This window comes from Tamandua tetradactyla, chromosome 4 (genome assembly GCF_023851605.1).
Source record: "Tamandua tetradactyla isolate mTamTet1 chromosome 4, mTamTet1.pri, whole genome shotgun sequence".
Lineage (NCBI taxonomy): Eukaryota > Metazoa > Chordata > Mammalia > Pilosa > Myrmecophagidae > Tamandua > Tamandua tetradactyla.
The window spans coordinates 168,554,965-168,582,694 of NC_135330.1; the positions used below are offsets into that span (position 1 = coordinate 168,554,965).

General features: G+C 38.9%; 1 protein-coding gene, 1 long non-coding RNA gene and 1 pseudogene across 2 annotated transcripts in view; 1 reads left to right on the top strand and 2 right to left on the bottom strand.

Moving 5' to 3' along the window:
* Positions 1 to 27,730, bottom strand: part of LOC143681507 (uncharacterized) — a 127,038-nt gene that overhangs the window by 70,886 nt on the left and 28,422 nt on the right. The gene's annotated exons all lie outside the window — the stretch shown is intronic.
* Positions 1 to 27,730, top strand: part of TM9SF2 (transmembrane 9 superfamily member 2) — a 98,275-nt gene that overhangs the window by 32,000 nt on the left and 38,545 nt on the right. The window contains exon 4 of the mRNA XM_077158585.1: positions 19,021 to 19,148. Within this exon, the coding sequence (XP_077014700.1) occupies positions 19,021 to 19,148 (128 nt within the window). The remainder of the gene's footprint in view (positions 1 to 19,020; positions 19,149 to 27,730) is intronic.
* On the bottom strand, positions 23,943 to 27,429 carry LOC143679629 (piwi-like protein 2 pseudogene; annotated as a pseudogene).

Sequence of the window (27,730 nt, forward strand, 5' to 3'; positions counted from 1 at the left end):
ATTTTTTGTTAAATTTTTTTACTTAATAAATAAATTAGAAAAGATATGCTCATATCTTATATATATATAAGTTCTACATATATAATCAGTAATTCACAATATCATCACATCGTTACATATTCATCATCATGATCATTCCTTAGAACATTTGCATCAGTTCAGAAAAAGAGATAAAAAGACAACAGAAAAAAAAATTATACATACCATACCCCTTACCCCTCCCTTTCATTGATCACCAGCATTTCAAACTAAATTTATTTTAATATTTGTTCCCCCATTATTCATTTTTATCCCATATGCTCTACTCGTCTGTTGACAAGGTAAATAAAAAGAGCATCAGGCACAGGTTTTCACAATCACACAGTCACATTGTGAAAGCTATATTCAATCATCATCAAGAAACATGGCTACTGGAACACAGCTCTACATTTTCAGACAGTTCCCTCCAGCCTCTCCATTACATCTTGGTTAACAAGGTGATATCTACTTAAAGCGTAAGAATAACCTCTAGGATAACCTCTCCACTCTGTTTGGAATCTCAGCCATTGACACTTCGTCTCATTTCACTCTTCCCCCTTTTGGTTGAGAAGGTTTTCTCAATCCCTTGATGCTGAATCTCAGCTCATTCTGGGATTTCTGTCCCACGTTGCCAGGAAGATCCACACCCCTGGGAGTCATGTCCCACGTAGACAGGGGGAGGGTGGTGAGTTTGCTTGCTGTGTTGGCTGGAGAGAGAGGCCACATATGAGCAACAAAAGAGGTTCTCCTGGGGGTGACTCTTAGGCCTAATTTTAAGTAGGCTTGACCTATCCCCTGTGGGGTTAAGTTTCATGTGAACAAACCCCAAGACTGGGGGCTCAGCCTAGAGCTTTGGTTGTCCACACTGCTTGTGAGAATATCAGGAATTCAACTTGGGATGGTTAAATTTTCCCCCGTTCTCACCATTCCCCAAAAGGGACTTTGCAAATACTTTTCCACTCACTGATCACATCACTCTGGGATTCATCAGGGCATCACTCTGGACAAACCAACAAAATCTCATATCCTGCTCAAGGTTCCATGTACTTATGTTGTTCAACCAACTATCTACATAAGTTATATTAGGAGATGCACTAGTCAAAATATGAATTTTGTACCAAATAAACATTTTTTGCTTTGGTCTCACACATAAGGTGAAATTTTTAAATATTAATTACCATCAGTTTTCAGCACCCTGCAGTAATGACATTCCTTTGTTCTTCCTCATGCAAAAACATTTTTTAAATTTGTACATTTAGTCACTATCATTATACACTCTGGGCATTCCTAGATTATACTATCTCAATCTTTATCATCTATTTTTCTTTGTGATTTCATTTATGCCTCCAGTCCTCCTTCCTCTATCATTCTTACATTCAGCTTCATTCAGTGTTTTAACATAATTGTATTACAGTTAGGTAGCATTGTGCTGCCCATTTCTGAGTTTTTATATTCAGTCCTGTTGCACAATCTGTGTCCCTTCAGCTCCAGTTACCCAATATCTTACCCTGTTTCCATCTCCTGATGGTCTCTGTTACCAAGGAAATATTCCAAGTTTCTTCACTAATGTCAGTTCATATCAGTGAGACCATACAGTATTTGTCCTTTTGTTTTTGGCTAATCTCATTCAGCATAATGTCCTTAAGGTTCATCCATGTTGTTACATATTTCATAACTTTATTCTAACAGCTGCATAATATTCCGTTGTATGTATATGCCACAGTTTGTTTAGCCACCTGTCTGTTGATGGACATTTTGGCGGTTTCCATCTCTTGGTAATTGTAAATAATGCTGCTATAAACATTGGTGTGCAAATGTCCGTTTGTGTCTTTGCCCTCATGTCCTTTGAGTAGAGACAGCGTATAGATGCGTCCTGTTTTTAATCCATTCTGCCAGTCTATGTCTTTTGATTGGGGCGTTTAATCCATTAACATTTAGTGTTATTACTGCACAGGTTGTACTTTCTTCTACCATTTTGCCTTCTGAATTTTTTTTTTATTAATTAACAGAAAAAAAGAAATTAACCCAACATTTAGAGATCATACCATTCTACATATGCAATCAGTAATTCTTAACATCATCACATAGATGCATGATCATCGTTTCTTAGTACATTTGCATCAGTTTAGAAGAACTAGCAACACTACAGAAAAAGATACAGAATGTTAATATAGAGAAAAGAAATAAAAGTAATAATAATAGTAAAAAAAAAAACCTATAGCTCAGATGCAGCTTCATTCAGTGTTTTAACATGATTACTTTACAATTAGATATTATTGTGCTGTCCATTTTTGAGTTTTTGTATCTAGTTCTGTTGCACAGTCTGTATCCCTTCAGCTCCAGTTACTCATTATCTTACCCTGTTTCTAACTACTGCTGGACTCTGTTACCAATGACATATTCCAAGTTTATTCTCGAATGTCCGTTCACATCAGTGGGACCATACAGTATTTGTCCTTTAGTTTTTGGCTAGACTCACTCAGCGTAATGTTCTCTAGGTCCATCCATGTTATTACATGCTTCATAAGTTTATCCTGTCTTAAAGCTGCATAATATTCCATCGTATGTATATACCACAGTTTGTTTAGCCATTCCTCTGTTGATGGACATTTTGGCTGTTTCCATCTCTTTGCAACTGTAAATAACGCTGCTATAAACATTGGTGTGCAAATGTCCGTTTGTGTCTTTGCTCTTAAGTCCTTTGAGTAGATACCCAGCAATGGTATTGCTGGGTCGTGTGGCAATTCTATATTCAGCTTTTTGAGGAACCGCCAAACTGCCTTCCACAGTGGTTGCACCATTTGACATTCCCACCAACAGTGCATAAGTGTGCCTCTTTCTCCGCATCCTCTCCAGCACTTGTCATTTTGTGTTTTGTTGATAATGGCCATTCTGGTGGGTGTGAGATGATATCTCATTGTGGTTTTGATTTGCATTTCTCTAATGGCCAGGGACATTGAGCATCTCTTCATGTGCCTTTTGGCCATTTGTATTTCCTCTTCTGGTAGGTGTCTGTTCAAGTCTTTTTCCCATTTTGTAATTGGGTTGGCTGTCTTTTTGTTGTTGAGTTGAACAATCTCTTTATAAATTCTGGACACTAGACCTTTATCTGATATGTCATTTCCAAATATTATCTCCCATTGTGTAGGCTGTCTTTCTACTTTCTTGATGAAGTTCTTTGATGCACAAAAGTGTTTAATTTTGGGGAGCTCCCATTTATTTATTTCCTTCTTCAGTGCTCTTGCTTTAGGTTTAAGGTCCATAAAACCGCCTCCAATTGTAAGTTTCATAAGATATCTCCCTACATTTTCCTCTAACTGTTTCATGGTCTTAGACCTAATGTTTAGATCTTTGATCCATTTTGAGTTAACTTTTGTTCATTACTAGTGTATAGAAATGCTCCAGATTATTGAATGTTGATCTTGTAACCTGCTACTTTGCTGTACTCATTTAGCAGCTCTAGTGGTTTTGTTGTGGATTTTTCCGGGTTTTCGACGTATAGTATCATATCGTCTGCAAACAGTGATAGATATGGGGTATGAGATATGGGTCTTCTTTCATTCTTTGCATATGCATATCCAGTTCTTTAGGCACCATTTATTGAAGCGACTGTTCTGTCCCAGGTGAGTTGGCTTGACTGCCTTATCAAAGATCAAATGTCCATAGATGAGAAGGTCTATATCTGAGCACTCTATTCGATTCCATTGGTCGATATATCTATCTTTATGCCAATACCATGCTGTTTTGACCACTGTGGCTTCATAATATGCCTTAATGTCAGGCAGTGCGAGACCTCCAGCTTCGTTTTTTTTCCTCAAGATGTTTTTAGCAATTCGGGGCACCCTGCCCTTCCAGATAAATTTGCTTATGGGTTTTTCTATTTCTGAAAAATAAGTTGTTGGGATTTTGATTGGTATTGCATTGAATCTGTAAATCAATTTAGGTAGGATTGACATCTTAACTATATTTAGTCTTCCGACCCATGAACACGGTATGCCCTTCCATCTATTTAAGTCTTCTGTGATTTCTTTTAACAGTTTTTTGTAGTTTTCTTTATATAGGTTTTTTGTCTCTTTAGTTAAATTTATTCCTAGGTATTTTATTCTTTTAGTTGCAATTGTAAATGGGATTTGTTTCTTGATTCCCCCTCAGCTTGTTCATTACTAGTGTATAGAAATGCTCCAGATTATTGAATATTGATCTTGTAACCTGCTACTTTGCTGTACTCATTTATTAGCTCTAGTGGTTTTGTTGTGGATTTTTCCGGGTTTTCGACGTATAGTATCATATCGTCTGCAAACAGTGATAGTTTTACTTCTTCCTTTCCAATTTTGATGCCTTGTATTTCTTTTTCTTGTCTGATTGCTCTGGCTAGAACCTCCAACACAATGTTGAATAATAGTGGTGATAGTGGGCATCCTTGTCTTGTTCCTGATCTTAGGGGGAAAGTTTTCAATTTTTCCCCATTGAGGATGATATTAGCTGTGGGTTTTTCATATATTCCCTCTATCATTTTAAGGAAGTTCCCTTGTATTCCTATCTTTTGAAGTGTTTTCAACAGGAAAGGATGTTGAATCTTGTCGAATGCCTTCTCTGCATCAATTGAGATGGTCATGTGATTTTCCTGCTTTGATTTGTTGATATGGTGTATTACATTAATTGATTTTCTTATGTTGAACCATCCTTGCATACCTGGGATGAATCCTACTTGGTCATGATGTATAATTCTTTTAATGTGTTGTTGGATACGATTTGCTAGAATTTTATTGAGGATTTTTGCATCTATATTCATTAGAGAGATTGGTCTGTAGTTTTCTTTTTTTGTAATATCTTTGCCTGGTTTTGGTATGAGGGTGATGTTGGCTTCATAGAATGAATTAGGTAGTTTTCCCTCCACTTCGATTTTTTTGAAGAGTTTGAGGAGAGTTGGTACTAATTCTTTCTGGAATGTTTGATAGAATTCAGATGTGAAGCCGTCTGGTCCTGGACTTTTCTTTTTAGGAAGCTTTTGAATGACTAATTCAATTTCTTTACTTGTGATTGGTTTGTTGAGGTCATCTATTTCTTCTTGAGTCAAAGTTGGTTGTTCATGTCTTTCCAGGAACCCGTCCATTTCATCTAAATTGTTGTATTTATTAGCGTAAAGTTGTTCATAGTATCCTGTTATTACCTCCTTTATATCTGTGAGGTCAGTAGTTATGTCTCCTCTTCCATTTCTGATCTTATTTATTTGCATCCTCTCTCTTCTTCTTTTTGTCAATCTTGCTAAGGGCCCATCAATCTTATTGATTTTCTCATAGAACCAACTTCTGGTCTTATTGATTTTTTCTATTGTTTTCATGTTTTCAATTTCGTTTATTTTTGCTCTAATCTTTGTTATTTCTTTCCTTTTGCTTGCTTTGGGATTAGTTTGCTGTTCTTTCTCCAGTTCTTCCAAGTGGACAGTTAATTCCTGCATTTTTGCCTTTTCTTCTTTTCTGATATAGGCATTTAGGGCAATAAATTTCCCTGTTAGCACTGCCTTTGCTGCGTCCCATAAGTTTTGATATGTTGTGTTTTCATTTTCATTCGCCTCGAGGTATTTACTAATTTCTCTTGCAATTTCTTCTTTGACCCACTCGTTGTTTAGGAGTGTGTTGTTGGCCCTCCACGTATTTGTGAATTTTCTGGCACTCCGCCTATTATTGATTTCCAACTTCATTGCTTTATGATCCGAGAAAGTGTTGTGTATGAGTTCAGTCTTTTTAAATTTGTTAAGACTTGCTTTGTGACCCAGCATATGGTCTATCTTTGAGAATGATCCATGAGCACTTGAGAAAAAGGTGTATCCTGCTGTTGGGGATGTAATGTCCTATAAATGTCTGTTAAGTCTAGCTCATTTATAGTAATATTCAGATTCTCTATTTCTTTATTGATCCTCTGTCTAGTGTTCTGTCCATTGATGAGAGTGGTGAATTGAAGTCTCCAACTATTATGGTATATGAGTCTATTTCCCTTTTCAGTGTTTGCAGTGTATTTCTCACGTATTTTGGGACATTCTGGTTCGGTGCGTAAATATTTATGATTGTTATGTCTTCTTGTTTAATTGTTCCTTTTATTAGTATATAGTGTCGTCCTTTGTCTCTTTTAACTGTTTTAGATTTGAAGTCTAATTTGTTGGATATTAGTATAGCCACTCCTGCTCTTTTCTGGTTGTTATTTGCATGAAATATCTTTTCCCAACCTTTCACTTTTAACGTATGTTTATTTTTGGGTCTAAGATGTGTTTCCTGTAGACAGCATATAGAAGGATCCTGTTTTTTAATCCATTCTGCCAGTCTGTGTCTTTTGATTGGGGAATTCAGTCCGTTAACATTTAGTGTTATTACTGTTTGGCTAATATTTTCCTCTACCATTTTGCCTTTTGTATTATATATATCATATCTGACTTTTCTTCTTTCTACACTCTTCTCCATATCTCTCTCTTCTGTCTTTTCGTATCTGACTGTAGTCCTTCCTTTAGTATTTCTTGCAGAGCTGGTCTCTTGGTCACAAATTCTCTCAGTGACTTTTTCTCTGAAAATGTTTTAATTTCTCCCTCATTTTTGAAGGACGATTTTGCTGGATATAGGAGTCTTGGTTGGCAGTTTTTCTCTTTTAGTAACTTAAATATATCATCCCACTGTTTTCTAGCTTCCATGGTTTCTGCTGAGAAAGCTACACATAATCTTATTGGGTTTCCCTTGTATGTGATGGATTGTTTTTCTCTTGCTGCTTTCAAGATCCTCTCTTTCTCTTTGACCTCTGACATTCTAACTAGTAAGTGTCTTGGAGAACGCCTATTTTGGTCTAATCTCTTTGGGGTGCGCTGCACTTCTTGGATCTGTAATTTTAGGTCTTTCATAAGAGTTGGGAAATTTTCAGTGATAATTTCTTCCATTAGTTTTTCTCCTCCTTTTCCCTTCTCTTTTCCTTCTGGGACACCCACAACACGTATATTTGTGCTGTTCATATTGTCCTTGAGTTCCCTGATACCCTGTTCAAATTTTTCCATTCTTTTCCGGATAGTTTCTGTTTCTTTTTGGAATTCAGATGTTCCATCCTCCAAATCACTAATTCTATCTTCTGTCTCTTTAGATCTACCATTGTAGGTATCCATTGTTTTTTCCATCTTTTCTACTTTATCCTTCACTTCCATAAGTTCTGTGATTTGTTTTTTCAGTTTTTCTATTTCTTCTTTTTGTTCAGCCCATGTCTTCTTCATGTCCTCCCTCAATTTAGCGATTTGGTTTTTGAAGAGGTTTTCCATTTCTGTTTGTATATTCAGCATTAGTTGTCTCAGCTCCTGTATCTCATTTGAACTATTGGTTTGTTCCTTTGACTGGGCCATATTTTCAATTTTCTGAGCGTGATGCGTTATCTTCTGCTGGCGTCTGGGCATTTATTCAGATTTCTCCTGGGTGTGGACCCAACAGGTTGAAAGATTTTTCTGTGAAATCTGTGGGTTCTGTTTTTCTTATCCTGCCCAGTAGGTGGCGCTCGTGGCACATGTTTGCCTGCGGTTCCCACCAGTAAAAGGTGCTGTGGGTCCTTTAACTTTGGAAGACTCTCGCAGTGAGGGAGGTTCACCAGCTGAAGCGGCTTGGAAGAGTGCCAGTCGGCCCGGGGGTCCGAACGTGGGGAGGGTCGCCGGCCTCCACAGCCCGGGAGAGCGCCCGACCGAATTTCCTAGTCGGCCCGGGGCTGCAAGCGTGGCGGGAGGGCGCCAGCCGCCGCAGCCCGGGAGAGTGCACAGTTCCCAGCCGGACCGAGGAGTCACGTGTTTGGAAGGGACCCCCCCGCTCACCGTTCTCCGCGGTCTGGGGATTTCCAATCCAATTCTCAGTTGGTCCGCGGGGCCTCGCGTATTGGGGGCGCCAGCCGCCGTGGCTTGAGGGGACTGACTGCCCAATTCTGCCAGCTGACCCGGGAAGGAGGAAGGGAGGGACTCCGGCCGCTTGCCACCCCGCCCGGGAAAGCCCGCGCCCCTCGGCGATATCACCGGAGCTGGTTCTCCCAGCCAGTCAGCCGTTCCAGGATGGGGTACGCTGTCTTTTTGATCTCTGTCGTGGCTCCGGGAGCTGTTCTGTATCGTTTCTACTCCCCTAGTAGCTGTTCTGGAGGAGGAAAGGTGAGGGTGGCAAGGCTGTCGACGACGGTGACGGAGGAGCTGGTGAAGGCGGAAGAGGGCACACTGGTGGTTGGAGAGCCGCTGGAGTAGAAGGAGAAAGGGAAGGATAAGATGGCGGATGGAGCGCCGCCGGAGCAGAAGGGGAAAGAGAAGGGCAAGATGGCGGCGGGAGTGCTGTCGGCGGAGAAAGAGAAAGAGGAGGGCTGGATGGCGGCGGGAGTGTCGCCGGCGGAGAAAGAGGAAGAGGAGGGCTGGATGGCGGCGGTAGCGCCGCCGACGGAGAAAGAGGAAAAGGAGGGCTAGATGGCAGCAGGAGCGCCGGCGGAGAAAGAGGGAGAGGAGGGCTGGATGGCGGCGGGAGCGCCGACGGAGAAAGGGGAAGTGCTGCCTTCTGAATTTTACATGTCATATCGAATTTTCCTTCTTTTTACCTTTACTCATAGTCTTCCTGTCTACACTCTTCTCCACACCTCTCTCTTCTGTCTTTTCGTATCTGTCTCTAGTGCTTCCTTTAGTATTTCTTGCAGCGCTGGTCTCTTGGTCACAAATTCTCTCAGTGTTTTTTTGTCTGGAAATGTTTTAATTTCCCCCTCCCTTTTCAAGTTCAATTTTGCTGGATATAGAATTCTTGGTTGGCAGTTTTTCTCTTTGAGTAATTTCAATATATCATCCCACTGTCTTCTCGCCTGCGTGGTTTCTGCTGAGAAATCTACACATAGTCTTATTGGGCTTCCCTTGTATGTGATGGATTGCTTTTCTCTTGCTCCTTTCAAGATTCTCTCTTTCTCTTTGACCTCTGACATTCTGATTAGTAAATGTCTTGGTGAACGTCTATTTGGATCTATTCTCTTTGGGGTACACTGCACTTCTTGGATCTGTAATTTTAAGTCTTTCATAAGAGTTGGGAAATTTTCAGTGATAATTAGTGAAATTAGTTTTTCTCCTCCTTTTCCCTTCTGTTCTCCTTCTGGGACACCCACAACACGTATATTCGTGCTTCATATTGTCCTTCAATTCCCTGAGTCCCTGCTCATATTTTTCCATTTTTCCCCCGTATTTTCTTTTTCTTGTCGGATTTCAGATGTTCCGTCCTCCAGTTCACTAATCCTATGTTCTGTCTCTTGAAATCTACCATTGTAGGTTTCCATTGTTTTTTCATCTCCTCTGCCGTGCCTTTCATTCCCATAAGTTCTGTGATTTGTTTTTTCAGACTTTCGATTTCTTCTTTTTGTTCATTCCTTGCCTTCTTTATATCCTCCCTCAATTCATTGATTTGGTCTTTGATGAGGTTTTCCATGTCTGTTCGTATATTCTGAATTAATTGTTTCAGCTCTTGTATGTCATTTGAATTGTTGGTTTGTTCTTTGACTGGACCGTATCTTCAATTTTCCTAATGTGATATGTTATTTTTTGGTAGCATCTAGGCATTTGATTACCTTAATTGGTTTATTCTGGAGATTGTTTTCACTTCTTTTACCTAGGGTTTTCTTGCTGGATGAATTTGTTGTCTATCTGTTCTTTGACATTCAGTTCAGCTTTATCTGGACCTCTAGCTTAGGTTTTGTTTAACAGAGGAGAATTTTTCAGTTCTTGTTTTCTTGTTTCTTGCCCTGCTTGTATGGTGCCTTTCCCCCCCCGCCCACCTTGGGAGGGTCTGCTTAGGTATTATAGACCCCAACCGGATTTTCCCAGACCAAACTGGTCTCCTATCAGGAGGAAATAGTCACCTGTGTCGGTTTTCCCTGATGGTGTCCCAGCAGGTTGAAAGACTTTCCTGTGAATTCTCTGGACTCTGTTTTCCTTATCCTGCCCAGTATGTCGTGCTTGTCTGCCTGCAGGTCCCACCAGCATAAGATGATGCAGTACCTTTAACTTTGGCAGACTCTCCCTGCTGGGGGCACGATGGAGACAGAGGAGAGGTTGTAGGCTGGTTTTAATGGCATCAAATTTCCAAGCGCTGGTATCTGAAATCCTTGAGGGAGGGAGTTCACCTGAGTTGGGCTTCACCCCTCCCCTGGGGAAGGCACAGGCTCCAGACAAGTCCTCAAATGAGTTTGTTTCTGCCTATGCCTGGGGCAGTTGCAGCCTGAGAAGCCTTGCCACTGTCCAAAGGTAGCCAAGCCTTTGTAGAAACACAGCCACAAAAACCTCTGTGTTTCCTTTTTTTTTTTTTTTCTCTCTCCGTCAGCCCTGCCCCCTTGGCACCGGGGCAAAAATGAGCGACCTCCACTTTGACCAGGTTTACCTGAGCTGGGGGCCTATTTTTAGTAGTCATAATTTGTTCATTAATTCCACAGTTGGCATTTGGTTGGGCTCAGCCTCTGCTGTTGGTAAATTCCCTTTCCTTTCCCCTGTGGGAAGCAGCCTGTGGGGGAGGGGTGCCGGCCACCAGGGCTTTGGAAACTCATGGTTCTGTGGGGGCTCGCAGCCAGTCCAGCTGGTCCAGACTTGGATACCCTGTGTGTCTGGACACTGACGTGGCCCCAGGAGCTGTTCTGTACTGTTTCTAGTTATTTAGTAGTTGGTCTGGAGCACGAACTAACATGCGCACATTCTTAAGCTGCCACCTTGGCCTGGAAGTCCCACATCTAAGCATTTAATTACCTTAATTAGTTTATTCTGGAGATTGTTTTTACTTCTTTTACCTAGGGTTTTCTTGCTGGATGAATTTGTTGTCTGTCTGTTCTTTGACATTCAGTTCAGCTTTATCTGAACCTATAATTTAGGTTTTGTTTAACAGAGGAGAATTTTTCAGTTCTTATTTTCTTGTTTCTTGTCCTGCTTGTATGGTGCCTTTCCCCCCACCCCCACCCTTGGGAGGGTCTACTTAGGTATTATAGACTCCAGCCAGATTTTCCCAGGCCAAACTGGCCTCCTATCAGGAGGAAAGCGTCATCTGCGTCGGTTTTCCCTGAGGGTGAGACCCAGCAGGTTGAAAGACTTTCCTATGAAGTCTCTGGACTCTGTTTTCTTATTCTGCCCAGTATGGGTGCTTGTCTGCCTGCAGGTCCCACCAGCATAAGATGATGCGGTACCTTTAACTTTGGCAGACTCTCCCTGCTGGGGGCATGGTGGAGATAGAGGAGAGGTTGTAGGCTGGTTTTAATGGCATCAAATTACCAAGCCCTGGTGTCTGAATTCCTTGAGGGAGGGATTCCTTCTGAGTTGGGCTTCACCCCTCCACTTGGGAAGGCACAGGCTCCAGACAAGCCCTCAAACCAGCTTGTTTCTGCCTATGCCTTGGGGCAGCTGTATCTAAAGGCAGCTAAGCCTTTGTAGAAACACAGCCACAAAAACCTCTGTTTCCTTTTTTTTTCTCTTTCCGCCAGCCCTGCCCCCTTGGTGCCAGGGCAAAAATGAGCGGTTCACCTGAGCTGGGGGCCTATTTTTAGTAGTCAGAATTTGTTAATTAATTCCACAATTGGCGTTTGGTTGGGCTCAGCCCCTGCTGCTGGTAAAGTTTGTTTCCTTTCCCCTCTGGGAAGCAGCCTGTAGGGAAGGGACGCCGGCCACTGCAGCTTGGGGAACTCATGCTTCTGGGCGCCTTGCAGCCAGTCCAGCTGGCCCAGACTGGGTTATGCTGTGTGTCTGGTCACTGACGTGGCCCTAGGAGCTATTCTGTAGTGTTTCTGGTTATTTAGTAGTTGTTCTGGAGGATGAACTAAAACGTGCACATCGCTAAGCCGCCATCTTGGCCCGGAAGTTTGGGGCATAAGATTTTGTAGTTTGTCCAGAGTGATGCCCTCATAAATCCCAGAATGATTTGAACAGTGAATAAAAAAGTATTCACAAAGTCCCCTTGGGGGAATGGTGAGAAAGAGGGAAAATTCAACTTCCTCATAAGGAGAAGGCCTGATATTCTCGCAAGCAGTGAGGACAACAAAATCAGTAGGCTGAATACTCAATCTTGGGATTTATTCATACAAAACATATCCCCATAAAGAATAGGCTAAGCCTACTTAAAATTAGGCCTAAGAATCACCTCCATAGGGCCTCTTTTGTTGCTCAGATGTGGCCTGTCTCAGCCAAAATGGCAAGCAAACTCACTGCCCTCCCCCTCTCTACGTGAGACATGACCTCCAGGGCTGTAAGCCTCCCTGTTAGCATGGGACAGAAATACTAGTATGAGCTGAAATTCAGCATCAAGGATTGAGAAAACTTTCTTGACTGGAAGTGGGACAGAGAAATGAGACAAAATAAAGTGTCAGTGGCTGAGAGATTTCAAATAGAGTCAAGAGGTTATCCTGGAGGTTATTCTTGCACATTATATAGATAACCCCTTTTTAGTTTAGGGTGTATTAGAGAGGCTGGAGGGAAATGCCTGAAACTTTAGAGCTGTGTTCCAGTAGCCATTTTTCTTTAAAATGATTGTACAGCTATTAATATAGCTATTACACGTGACTGTGATTGTAAAAACCTGTTCTGATGCTCCTTTTATCTATGGAATGGACAGATGAGTAAAAATTATGCATTAACAATAAATAAATAGTAAGGGGAACAATTGTTAAAATAAATTGGCTAGAGGGAAATACTAGTGGTCAGTGAGAGGGAGGGGTAAGGAAAATGGTATGTATGAGTTTTTTCTTTTTCTTTTTCTTTTTCTGTAGTGATATAAATGTTCTGAGAAATGATTATGGTGATGAATATACAACTATGTGATGATATTGTGAGCCATTGATTGCATACCAACTATGGAATGTTCCTATGTTAAGAATGTTTATATTGTATATTGATTGATTTTATTAATAAATAATTTTTAAAAAATACAGAGTGTTAGAAAATTTAAATCTCTAAGAATTAGAAGATAGGAGGAGTATTGGAGAGAGGGACAGTGAGCCAGAAGTGAAAATTTTCAAGAAATGAGGGTCTTTAACCTGGAGTTGTTAGATGATGGCAACAAAAAATAATAGGCACAGACCTGGGAAATCCTATTCCTTCTATTTTGTCTGTTTTTTTCCCCTTTTTCTGGTAACATATATGTAATAGAAAATTTCCATTTTAACCATTTTTAATTGTCCAATTCAGTGGCATAATTGTATCTCAAGTGTTGTGCTACCATCGCCACCAACCATTACCAAACTGGTTCATATCCCCAGTAACTCTGCAACTACCCGTTCTCCCTACCCCAGCCCCCGACAACCACCATTTTGCTTTCTGTCTGTATGAATTTGATTAGTTTATATGTTTTATACAAGTGGAATCATTAAATAGTTGTCCTTTCATGTCTGACTTATTTCCCTTAGTGTAATGTTTTTAAGATTCATGCACGTTGTAGCATGTACCAAAAATTCATTCTCTTTTATGACAGAATAATATTCCATTGTATTTATATACCACGTTTTGTTTATCCATTCATTTGTAAGTAGACACTTGGGTTGTTTCCACCTTTCAGCTGTTGTGAATAGTACTACTGTGAACATTGGTGTATAATTGTCTGTGTCCCTGCTTTCAATTCTTTTGGGTTTATACCTAGGAGTGGTATGGCTGGCTCTCTGAGGAACTGCTAAACAGTTTTCCTCAGTAGCTGTACCATTTTACATTCCCACCAGCAATGCATGAGGGCTCCTGTTTCTCCGCATCCTTGCCAATACTTGTTGTTTTTCATTTTATAAAAATCTCCATCCTGGTGTGTGTGAAGTTATATCTCATTGTGGTTTTGATTTGCATTTTCCTAATGAGTAATGGTGTTAAGCATCTTTTTCATGTGTTTACCGAAAGCTGGGGGAGTTTCTTTTGTGCAGTGAGAATGGTCTGGCTAATGCTATGGGCTATTGAGAGAGAAGCAGCCACTACTTAAAAGGCAGCATCCTTAGGGAAAGCCACTTAGAAGAGGCTGAGAATATAAAAGGGATTCTGCTGATAAACAGTGAATTCCAAAGAGCATAGTAGAAGGGTTTAAGAAACTGGAGACATGTGAGAAATGGGGTTAGAAAGAGGGATGTGTATATCCATCTTTGGATTCATTGTGGGAAAGAAGAAAGGATGTCCTGGAAATTTGAAACTTCTAGTGGTGACGAATGTTAGCAGGAGTAAGGGCATAATGAGTTTAGTTTTGATGGTCTCAAGGCAGAAAAGGCTGCATAGATGAGAGATTTTGTAAGATGCATTTGCCAGGAGTTCTGGGTCTCCCTCAGAATATGTGGGACTTTCTACCATTTGCTAAAAGGTCGTGGTGGCTTATGTAACAATACTATCATTTAGTAAACATCTGTTTTCATCAGTCAACCTGCTAGTGTTTTGCACATATTACTTCAGGCTATTAATTGTGCAAGGTAGATATTGTTAAAACCATTTTACAGGTAAGATTATTGGAGCTGGGATGGATTAAGCAATTTACCAAGGTCTTACAACAAAATGAAGTTGGATTTGAACCCAGGTTTAACTCTTAAGGTGATAAAATATTTGAATTAGTGACGTCCGTAAAATTATTTCTGAAAGAATTTTAAAACCTCACTGAAATGATTCAGGAGAAATTACAGCAAAACATTTTTTCTCAATAACATAAGTCCTATGTTTTTGTTATTTTATTGAAAATATAAAAGTACAACAATAAGAGACTTGCATGATAAGGAAGATTTTCTTCTCTTGGGAGCTAGAAAGTATTATAAGTATGTAGCCAAACAATGTAAAAGTACTACTAAATAAATCTATAGCTTACTATTGTTTGAAATGTAAAATTCCCAACTAAGCATTTTATAAGGAGAGGCAGCAGACATACTGATTAGGAACACTTTCTCTAGAGCTAAACTTACTGGATTAAATCCAGACTTTGCCATTTATGATTTATGTACTTCAATTTATATATATATAAACTATATATGTATATAATTTTTTATTGGAGAAGTTACAGGTTTACATAAAAATCATGCAAAAAATATAGAATTCCCATATAGCCTTCTTCCCCATATCACTTTGTATTAATTAGTTTGGTACCTTTGTTATATTTGATGAAACAAAATTATTACAATTGTGCTAACAACTATAATCCATAGTTTATATTAGGGTTCACTGTATGGTACAGTCATATGTTGTTTTTAAATTTTTTTATTCTAAAACATACACAACTTAAAATACCCCCCCTTAACCACATTCAGATATATAATTCAGTGGATGTTAGATACATTCATAATGTTGCACTTCCATCCATTACCAAAGCTTTTCTATAACTCCAACCAGAAATTTCGTACCAAATAGGCATTAACTCCCCATTCCCTACCCTAATCCCAGCTCCTAGTAACCTGTATTCTAATTTTTGAATCTGTGAATGTACTTATTCTAATTATTTCATATTCATGAGGTCATATTCTATTTGTCCTTTGTGTGTGGATTTTTTAATTCAACATGTCCTTAAGGATCACCCATGTTGTCACATGTATTAGAACTTCATTGTTTTTCACAGCTGAATAATGATCCAGTGTAAATATATAACACATTTTGTTTTCTATTCATTTGTTTATGGATACTTGGTATTCTAGTTTGCCAACTGCCAGAATGCAATATACCAGAAATGGAATGGCTTTTAAAAGGGGGAATTTAATAAGTAGCTAGTTTAAAGTTCTAAGGCCAAGAAAATGTCCAAATTAAAACAAGTCTATAGAAATGTCCAATCAAAGATATCTAGGGAAAGATACCTTGGTTCAAGAAGGCCAATGAAGTTCAGGGTTTCTCTCTCAAGTGAGAAGGCACATGGTGAACACAGTCAGGGTTTCTCTCTCATCTGGAAAGGTATGTGGCCAACATGGCATCATCTGCTAGCTTTCTCTCCTGACTTCCAGTTTCATGAAGCTCCCTGGAAGGTGTTTTCCTTCATCTCCAAAGGTCGCTTGCTGGTGGGCTCTCTGCTTCATGGTGCTGCAGCATTCTCTGCTCTCTCTGAATATCCTGCTTTTTCCAAAATATTTCCTCTTTTATAGGATTTCAGTAAACTAATCAAGATCCACCCAAATGGGTGTAGACACACCGCCTAATCTACCCTAACAACCACTTTTGATTAAATCACATCTCTGGGGGGGTGATCTAATTACAATTTCAAGCATACAATGCTGAATAGAGATTAGAAGAAATGGCTGCCTTTACAAAATGGGATTAGGAATAAAACATGGCTTTTCTAGGGTACATACATCATTTCAAACCAGCACACTTGGGTTGCTTCCATCTTTTGGCAATTGTGAATAATGCTGCTATGAACATTGATATGTAAATAACTCTTCAAGTTCTTGGTTTTAATTCTCTGGGGTATATACCTAGAAGTGGGACTGTCAGGTCATATGGTCATTTTGTGCTTAAGTTCCAGAGGAATAGGCTAGACCATTGTACATTGGCACCAACAATGAACAAATGTTTCTGTTCTCTGCATACTCTCCATACTTGTAATTTTCTGTTTTTTTAAATAGTAGCCATGCTAGTGGGTATGAAATAGTGTCTTGCCCTTTTGTTTTATTTTGTTTGGGGGAGTACATGGGTCAGGAATCGAAACCTGATTTCCCACATGGGCAAGCATTCTAGCATTGAACCACCTGGGCACTCCTTGTCTTATGGTTTTGTGTATTCATCACCATGATCTTTTTTTTTTTTAACATTTGCATCATTCCAGCAAAATAAATAAAAAAGAAAAACCTTATACATACCATATCCCTTACCCCTCCCTCTCATTGACCACTAGTATTTCAATCTATTTGATTTATTTTAACCTTTGTTCTTCCCATTATTTGTTTATGTTTATCCATGTTTTTTAATCATCTTTCCATACCGTGGATAAAAGGAGCACCAGACACAAGGTTTTCACAATCACACAGTCACATGCAATAGCTATATCATTAGACAATTATCTTCAAGAAACATGCCTACTGGAACACAGTTCTACAGTTTCAGCTACTTCCCTGTAGCCACCCTGATACACCATAAACTAAAAAGGGATATCTTTATTATGCACAAGAATAACCTCCAGGATAACCTCTCTCTGTTTGAAATCTCTCTCTTTTTGTTGCATATTATAATATATATAAAGCAAAGAAAGAGAAATGCAATTAATTTCAGAGCACACTTCAACAGATAGTTATAGGACAGATCCCAGAGTTTGTCATGGGCTACCATACCATCCTCTCAGATTTTTCCTTCTAGCTCCACCAGAATATAGGAGACTAGAAGGAATAAATTTTTTTTTATCATCATAATTGACTTTTTTTTTCTTTTTTGTGATATATAACATCTATACAAAAAAGCAATAAATTACAAGGTACAGCACAGCAATTAGTTTTAGAGGAGATTTAGAGTTCGGCATGGGTTACAATTTCACAATTTTAGATTTTTACTTCTATCTGCTCTAAGATACTGGAGACTAAAAGAAATATCAATAAAGTGATTCAGCAGTCATACTCATTTGTTAAATCATGTCTTCTGTGTTATACTCCACCATGACCTTTGATCTTTCTCTCACTCTTTAGGGGTATTTGGGCTATGCCCACTCCAACATTTTCACATTGAAAGGGGCTGTCAATAATATGGGGTAGGGAAATGGAACTAGTTGATGTTCTGGAGAGGCTGGATGCTCTAGATTTCAGAACTTATCTGAACCAGGGACCCATCTGGAGGTTATAGGTTTCAGGAAAGTTACCCTAGTGCATGGAGTCTTTGTAGGATCTTATATATTGCCCTAACTGTTGTTTAAGATTGGCTGGAATGATTTTGTTTGGGGTTTGGCAAGTTATGATAGGTAGCAATGTCTAACTGAAACTTGCTTAAGAGTGACCTCCAGAGTAGCCTCTCGATTCTATTTGAACTCTCTCTGCCACTGATAGTTTATTAGTTACACTTCTTTTCCCCTTTTTGGTCAGGATGGCATTGTTGATCCCACGGTGCCAAGGCCAGACTCATCCCTGGGAATCACCTCCCGCACCGCCAAGGAGATTTTCACCCCTGGAAGTCATGTTCCACGTAGGGGGGAAGTTCACCAAATTTTTATATTATAGTTAGTCCATATGATTGAGGCATGATAATGTTTGTCTTTTTTTTTCCTGACATTTCATTCAACATACAGCTTTTAAGGTTCACAGCATTCCTCCCAACTTCATTCCTTCTTGCATCAATTCAGTAGTCCACTGTATGTATACACCATAGTGCCTTCTTCCATTCCTCAGTTGTTATACCCTTTAGGCTACCTCCATTTCTGTGGATGATGACCACTGCCCCCAGAGACACCAGTGTGCAAATGTAGGAAATATATATTTAAAATTGAAACATATATGAGTCCTAATAATTCAATGTAAACCTATGTTAGTATTGTGAATCATTATTCGTATCCACATAAAGTAAGTCCTGGACTCCAAGATTGAAGGGGTATTGAAGAAATCTTTAAGTTTCTTTCTTTTTTTTAACTTTGGTTAACTTTCTAAAACATGATCATTGGGTGCATAGGTGGTTCAGTAGTAGAATGCTGCCTTCCATGCAGGAGACCTGGGTTTGATTCCCATACCATGCACACACCCTCCCCTAAAAAAAAGATAGTAAAATATGGTCATGGAACTTTACTATGGAGACACTGGTGGTCCATCTTGTTCTACATGTGTTATATTTCCCTGCTAGGAGTCATTTACACTTTAAAGTGAGTAGATTGAAGTTATCAAAAAGAATATGTGTTACCTAGCAAAAGGAAATTAGATAACTTAGTTTTGAAAGAAACAGTAAAATTGAAATTTAAATCTGATTTAACTGTGAAAAGTTTATAAATGTTTATTACCAGTATTAATGTGCTTAAGCAGTCTAATGAGATCAGTAATTTTACTCTTTCTTGTTGTATAACTCTGTGAGCTTTGAATATTTTTTCTTAAATTGCTTTTCACTTTATTTTTATACAGTTCACATTTAAAAAGGAGGAGTCCTGTAATCATGTTTGTACAAAAACATACCATACAGAGAAAGCTGAAGACAAACAAAAGTTAGAATTCTTGAAAAAAAGCATGTTATTGAATTATCAGCATCACTGGTAAGATATGAAGATTTCGAGTTTTGGGCTTTTTCCTTTTCAAGATGAAACCTCTGTTTAATTGAACATATAAATTAATTAACTGCATAAAATATAGCAAATTGGTTTTCCTTTCTTGTTACAATAGTAACAGCATGAAGTATAGTGGCTTTTATTTGCCAGAGGATTATACTAATATTGATAATAACATTTAAAATATCATCTTTTAATTGTGTTTGTATTATTGTAATATTTGATGCTTCTTTTAGTGCATAGAGTTGATATATAAGATACTTCTTTTATTGATGTACAGTTAAAAGGAACATATATATGCTTTGAGGAAGGGCCTGGATCAGAAACATATTATTTTCTAAACTTAAGCAATGAAGAATACCATGGGTAAACAAAATTTAACTTTGGTATGATGTTTAATAAAGAGCATCCACTTCAAATAAAACACATATTTTGCTTAACATGTCTTATTTTGTAACATGATATAACATTAACAAGGTCTTTACCAGTTTGTGTCAAATCAAAAAGCATTTGGAACTATTTTATTTTTGTTTCCAAGTATTACTGGTTATTGCACAATATTCAAACAGAGTACATTAAAATAATCTCAAAATCCCATCTTTCAAGTATAATCACTGTTATTCTTCCAGATAATATTACTTACAAATGCCCATATTCTATATTGGGCCATATCATACATACTTTTAAGCTAAAAGTGCTAGATATGGTGAACAGGAAGACTAAATTCATGTATTTCCTCTTAAATATTTGTCTTTTCAATGATCTTAAGTTGAACCATTTGTCCACTCCTAGCAAGATTAGGAGCCATGGATCTTTATTTAGATGCAGTCCTGTAGCCTAAATACTGTGGCTGAAACCTCTTATTCTCTCTTGCTCCCTCAGTTCCTCTCCTCACCCCACCCTCCATATACATATAGCAAAAAAGCTCTTGAGAGGTACTGTCTTGATCATATGCCCATTCATGAACTCTTCTATGTTTAGGAGATTCACTCTGATTGGCCAGGCCTGGATAACATACACCTGAACCGCATAGAAATCAACTCCCCATACGCAGGAGAGGACTTGTTGGAAGGAAGGAAGGAAAAGGGTGCTGTAAATTACTTGCCCATTATGGTTTTTGTGTTTTTTTAAACATTTTTTATTGTTAAATATAGCATATATACAAAAAAAAAAAAAAGAAAAAGCAATGATTTTCAAAGTGCACTTCAACAAGTAGTTACAGAACAGATTTTAGAGTTTGTTATGAGTTACCATTTCACTATTTCAGATTTGTCTTTCTAGCTGCTCCAAAACACTGGAGGCTGGAAGGACTTTTTTTTCTTATTTTGTGAAAAATAATATACATACAAAAAAAGCAATAAATTTCAGAGCACATCGCAACAATTAGTTGTAGAGCAGATTTCAGAGTTTGGTATGGGTTGGCATTCCACAATTTTAGGGTTTTACTTTCTAGCTGCTCCGAGATACTAGAGACTGAAAGAAATATTAGTATAATGATTCAGCAGCCATACTCGTGTATTAAACCCTACTTCTCTTTTAACTCCACCATGATCTTTGATCTCTCTCCCACTGTTTAGGGGTATTTGGACTATGCCCATTCTAACTTTTTCATGTTGGAAGGAGCTGTTTATAAATGTGGGATAGGGAGATGAAACAAATTGATGTACAGGAGAGGCTGGGTCCTCTAGGTTTCAGGACCTAACTGGTCCAGGGACCCATCTGGAGGTTGTAGGTTTCTGGAATGTTACCTAGTGCATGGAGTCTTTGTAGAATCTTATATAGCGCCTTAAATATTCTTTAGGTTTGGCAGGAATGGTTTTGTTTGGGGCTTGGCAAGTTATGGTAGGATAACAGTGTCTCTCTGAAGCTTGCATTAGAGTGACCTCCAGAGTAGCCTCTCAGCTCTATTTGAACTCTCTCAGCCACTGCTACCTTATTTGTTCCACTTCTTTTCCCCATTTGGTCAGGTTGACGTTGTTGATACCACAGTACCAGGGCCAGACTCATCCCTGGGAGTCATCTCCCATGCCACCAGGAAAATTTTCATCCCTGGATGTCATGTCCCGTGTAGGGGAGTGGTGTCCATTACATTTTAGTTGGCTTTCCTTCTCTTCTGATCTTCAGTGTACTCAGGAACTTGAAAGTTTCCTTAATCTCATTTCTTTAGTTTCTGTTAGATCAAGTTCTTTTTTACTTAAGCTGTTACAAGAATAGTACTTATTGTTCAGTCATTGTAGCCTGAAACACATTTACTTTTTCATAAGTAATTTGTTTCCCTTGGTGTTTTTCTTAGCTTCAGATTGATCTTTACCACTTTCAGAATTCCATTTAAGGGTGTGCAAGGGTAGTTCAGTGATAAAATTATCGCCTGCAACGCAATTCCCAGCCTGTGCACTTCCTGAAAAAACAAGCAAATAGCAACAACAAAAAAAACACTAAATAAAAATTCAACATAAAAGAAAAACAAAAAAAAGCAACAAAACAAAAAATTCAACAAATGGTGCTGCAATAATGAAAATTCAGTGGAAAAAGAATAAAATGTGACCCCTGACATACAGCATACAAAAAAATAAAATAAAAAATGACATTTAAGGTCAGTACTTATATTATCTTCTTGTATTCCACTTCCATTTACTCTAACATCTGCTCATTTGTTGACTGAAAGAAAGAATCATACTTCAAGTCTGCTGGTGATTTTAGCTACTACTTCTACGCTTCTTTTCTTCTGGGGCTGCTGTTTGGACTTGCTCCTAAAGATAGTAGAAGTAGTTCTTCTTTAGTAACTTTCTCACAGGAAAGTTCTTAGGAATATTTTAATTGATTTATGTTACATTTAACATAGGCTCTATTTTTATGTCCAGATGCTCACAAACAAGAAGAGAAGAATAAATAGTTTAAGATTTTGCAGAGTTAGAAAGCATTTAATGGTAAAATAGGATTTTGTGGTAGGTTTGTCTGTCACAAATTTAAACTTCTGCTTAAAAACTGAATGGAAACAGTCCTAATAAATGATGATTTTTTCAGTTGAATTGTAAAAATTTATCATTTCAAGCATGAATACCCTAACTAAAAATCTGAGTTATATAAGAACTATATAGTCTGGTAATTCTAGATAATTGGCATCAATCCTTAAATCAGCTCATTTCACATTTCGAAAATGTTCATTTACATTGATGAATTTATTCAGTCCATGAGTTGAGCCTATTAATTAATACTAATTTCAGAGAGATTATTTTCATAATTTTTCATAATTTCAGAGAGATTTTAACTATGTAGCTTGATTTTTGTTCTTTTTATTATGTTAACATGTAATGGTTTAAAAAAAATAAAAGGGAGGGGATGTTCACAGTGTTATTCAGGGTAACTATTTCCTGGGGTATAAAAAGACATTATTCTCAAACAATAACTTAAAAAAAGTACATCATGCAATAAAAGTTTTGTTCTTTTTGTTTGATTTTAGTTTTTGTTTTTACAAATTTGGTTTTATTTCCCACCCCACAGTCCATTCATTTGGCATTAAAAACTGAAAAACAAGGCAAGAAAACCAAGAATAAAATTTGAAGACACTTTTGTATTCTATTCAAGTATTTACCTTTTCTGATTATATGGAGAAAAGATTGTTAGGAAACCGAGATTCAAAAGAGAAATTCAAAATGCTTCCAAAGAGAATCAGAACTGACCAGTGATTCAGTTTGTTTGATTGATTGGTTTTTAAATCCCAGGTCTCAGCCTCACCCTATGTCCTGCACTCCATATAAACACAGAGGTATTCTTGAGGAACAGTATTGTTTATACCTTCTCAACTTCTACTGGTTCTGCAACAACCAAAAACTTTCTTGTTTATTTTTTCCAAGGAGTTTTAAGTTTAAGTATCTCTTCTCACATACTTTTGTATAAAATGGGAAGTTCCTCTTTATCCCCTCCTTACCATCAGGTCAAAATAAATTAATTAAAATATGAAAAGTTTAAATAAAGCTGACTTTTAAAACTCAGTAAAGCAGATAAGATAGAATCAAGCCTGGAGGTGCTAGAAGAAGATTTAAAAGCAGTACAAAATAACCATATTAAAAAAACAGGGCATGGTTCAGTGGCTCACCTTCCATGTAGGAGACCCGGATTCAAATCCCAGTGCCTGCCCATGCAAAAAAAAAAAAACAGTTTCCCCAAAATACTGAAATGCAGAGGGGGTAGTATTAACTTTCCAAACTGTGCTGGCTGGGCACTAGGAAGTGTTACGTATTCCAAAGCCAACTTCTGGAAATCTTGACATGAATTTAGAAAAATTCTCAGCAAAGTGAGCCAACAGCCAGAAAGAGGTTATTGTGCAAGCAAAATGAGTATTTCAAGGTACAAACATAAACAGAAATGAAGATTACACAGCACGTGAGAAAGACTGAATAAAACTCACACCCCATCCTGAATCTTCCTAGCTGTTGTATTTTTTCTGCTTGTTCTGGTCTCAGTGTAAAAAATGGAAATTTCCTAAGATCAGTAACAAAAAGCAAAGATGTAGGGATGTGTGTATGTGTGGAAATTAACGTGACACACTGTAAAGTAACTAAAATATATAGGGAAAAGAAAACTGAAAATTTTTAAGAGGCCACAGAATAGCTAAGAGCCTACCTTCAAATCTCCTTCAAGTCTGACAGGTGTCATAAACTCATTCCTCAGGGAAGAGTAAGTTAGCAGGGGCCCACGATTTTCACACCTGCCAGCAACAACAGTATCTATTTGAAAAACTTTGCTTCACAGGCCTTTTTGTTACCTTTCCCAATTGCCCAAGTAAAGTAACTCTCAACAGTAAGAAACTTGTGATGACTTCATTATCACCTCTGGTGCGAGAAATGGGAACAACATAATACCTTAGAGGTATAACTCTTCTACAGGTTTGTACAGCTCATTTTAGCTTTGGAAGCTCTTAAAGCTTGCTTTCCCCATATTCAGCCCCTCCATCTATGCAGTAGCAGTACTACCTCCATTTGCTCTACAAAGGTAACAAAGCAATGTCTAGTTAATACTTAGAATGGAACTTCCTTTATGTTATCAGGTTTAAAAGTTAGAGGGGGAAGGTATCTTATTTCTGCTGGGTTGGAGAAAGGGAAAACACCAACACAAAAATTCCTCTTCAATCTCTGTTGATCCTGCAGTTCACAGCTGAGTTCAGAAATCTAATTTCTCTTAACCAGCCTACCATGCAGTCTGTCCAGACGTAGGAAGAATAGGTTCTCAGACAGCTAGATGGCTGGTTCATGATACAAGATTTGTCCTAATAGGAAAGCTAGCTTGTGGATATACTTGCAAGGAGCTGGAACTCTGATGATACCTGGCCAATTCCAGTATATGTGGGACAGTTTGAAAGTCATCCTCTGCATATGATCAGGGCTCAGGTTTGCAGTGTTAAGAACACAGACATGGTGGTTAGGAATGTCACAGCCCTGCCATACATGATGGGCAAGAAGGTAAAAATCCACACACTCACAACTTGTTATTGTATGATCTACCACAGTCTCAGGGGAAGAGAGTCACAAAATGTTCAGTACCAGCCAGGTACAGACTGGTGCTGATTTTCTTCTGAACTACAAATGCCACCATCTTGGGATGATAATTTTCAAAGCTTCTGAACACTGAGGGATCTCATAGTGGGCAACTGTCTTTAGCTGGCCATCAGACACTCCATCACGGTACACCATCTTCTCTGGTAGACAGTTGTTCACATCATAAAACTTTTTTAAGATGCCCACCAGGCAGAGCTTCAGGCTATCCATAATCTCTTAATGTTGCATCTGGAATATCACACCAGAATACCATTTTGTGAGGGTAAGATTTATGCTGGCGACAAAACCAACTATGGGACACGTGCCTCTGCTATGGTCAGGCTAAACATCCATCCGAATCTCCATCATCTGTCTCAAGGGAATATCCACTCCCCAGAGTTCACCACCCAGTTTACATTTGATTTGAAGCAAAATTTTCTGGACCACAATCTAAAGTCTGGTAGGCTGACCAGTGGTTTGGATGTTGCTGACCTGTGAGAGGGCTGGAGACTGCACACAGCATAGCTTTTTGATGGCAGCATAGAGATCATCACGTGTGCCCATGATGATGCAACCAACCATCTGTATATCTCAACTCCCAGCATGGATTTAATGGTTCTGATGTAAGTCTCTATTTGGTCCTCCTTTAGTTCAACCCAGGCAGGTGGGCTCATTCGCATGCCAGTGGAGCTAGTTATACTTCTCTAGTATCTATGGGATACTCTTATACCCATTGCTCACTTTGGGTATAAGAGTATCCAGAAAAGCATGGGGACAGTCACAATAAAAAGGTCTCTGGTTATTTCCTTAACCAAGTTTAGTTTTTGAGATGTGATAAAGTGTTTCTTGAGTTAATTCTTTCTGTTGGAAGAACATGTCCTTTGATCTTATGTAACTCTTTTTGCAGACACAGACCCCTACATGTCATTTCATTGCTGGCTGTCTCATTTTTTGAAATTCTCTGTATCAAGCATTCCAAAGCATTATTGTGCTGTTTAGAGCTCACGTTGATCTGCTGGGTCAAATCCTTCATAGCTCTGAAGTCCTTCATTTCTCTGGAATTCCATTCATGAAGGAAAGCTCAGGCAGCAACAGGATTTCATCTTTTAGCAGCGTCCCTTGGTTATTCTGTCTCTCATTTGATCTGTTCTGTTCCTTAATTGTGATCCCATAATTTTTGCTGTAGTATTCCAAAAATGTGATATCTTTCCCATCAGACATTGTGAAGCTATTTTTTGGTATCTATTCCTTATGGGAGAAATCATCTAGCAGGAACAGACCTCCATCTGTCCTCTGGATGCTAGCTGCATAGCCTGGCCTGATCTGCAATCTGTGTTGTAATACCATAGCACTTGTTGGGTCATAGAAGTTTCTCTCCACAAGCTTCATATCGAAAAGTTTCATTACCCAATGAAAAACAGCATTGTAGAAGGAAATGCACAGGTCAGAACAGGGCTCCAGGATCTTTGTCAGTTGAATCTTAATGCTTATCTCGGCACCATCAGTTTATCTTTGAAGTTTTAACTCAAGAGCTTGTTGAAGTTTAACAGGCAGATAGAGAATGGATCCATCAAAAGCAGTAATGTTTCTAGTGACAGCTTGATGGTCCTTCAACATGCCAAACCTCATGCTTTTGCACCCTACATTGGGGCTGAAAGTCTCATAATATTGTTAAACTGATTCATTATGACATTCATTTCTTTGAGGCTGCGTGTGTGGGAAGAACAGGACCTCAGAAAGGTAATTAACCACAGCAGGACTGACACCAGCAGCCTCTCAGTGGATCCTGTTCAACTACCATTCAGAGGCCCTTCTCTTCATCTATCTCAATGTGTATGGATGTCAGGTTCTTGGCCACAAGCTTCTAAACAGTTAAACTCAACTTTGGGCAGGGCAGTACCTGCAGGCAGAGGCAATATCTTTGGAAAGCCAGAGGAACCAAGCCCACGGAGTGGGTGAGCACAAAGGCATTCTGTGGGTTTGGTCTCCATGTTCCAGGGACTGCTCTTTGAAATCGTGTCCCAGGCCCATCTGAAATGAGAAATGCCTCCTTGAGATCCTTTATTATTGGTAGCTGGGAATAGCAAGATGGCAGAGACTTCCATTGGTCTGAATAGAATGCTTGGAAGAGGGAATCCAAATGTTCCTTTATTGCCTTTGGGAAGAGCAGGTGGTGGCATAGGTAGGGTAGTATATAAATCTCCCACTACGCTCAGCCTGACTTCTCAGGATCCTCCATAGTTGTCATCACTACCACCTCTGTCCCAGGCCTTAGTATACTTTCCAGACTGTCCTCCCATTCTGACTGTAGAACACAAGGAAAGAAAGAGTTTGGTGAAGCAGGGGTCAAAGGGAACACCTCAGTGTTTGGGATTGAACCTCAGTAAAATACAATGTCATAATGCAATAAAAGTTTTAAAAAGTTTCACTGAATGTTTCAGATCTTTAGTAACAAATTACGTAGTAACTGTTTTGACCAGTTTTAGCCTAAATAAACACAAAATCTTGTAGGTCAATACAGATCGGGCTTTGTTGCAGTAAGAACTGCTGACCAGAACCCAAAGCCATAGACAGTTAAAGTGAGGCCTCCTGGGAAACCCAGGGCTCACTATAGAACCGAGTGCTGCCTCTAGGTGGCTCTCTCTGCATGTAGCAAAGATGCAATTTTCCCAAGTCTGCCCCAGAATCAGAATTCCAGGCTGTGTGATGTCTGGTAGCCTGGCGCCCAGTGGCATAGCTCCTGCTAAGATGGGCTCTCTGCTGGAGGATCCAGCTATGGGCTGGGTTCTTTCTGTTTGCTTGGATTTTTAAAGCCTCACTTAAAAGAAAAAAAAATTTACAAGCCAGAATCTCATGCAGTTAAAGCAGTGACTTGGACTTGAAACATTTCCCATTGTGTACTTCTTAGAGCCTGTCTGTACCTAGCACTAATAATGGAAACCCATGTGACTTGATTTTAAACATAGGTAGCAGTGTCAGATAAAATAGCTTGTACCCATGGAAATTTGAAAGACCTTAAAAGCATAGTGTTTTGTT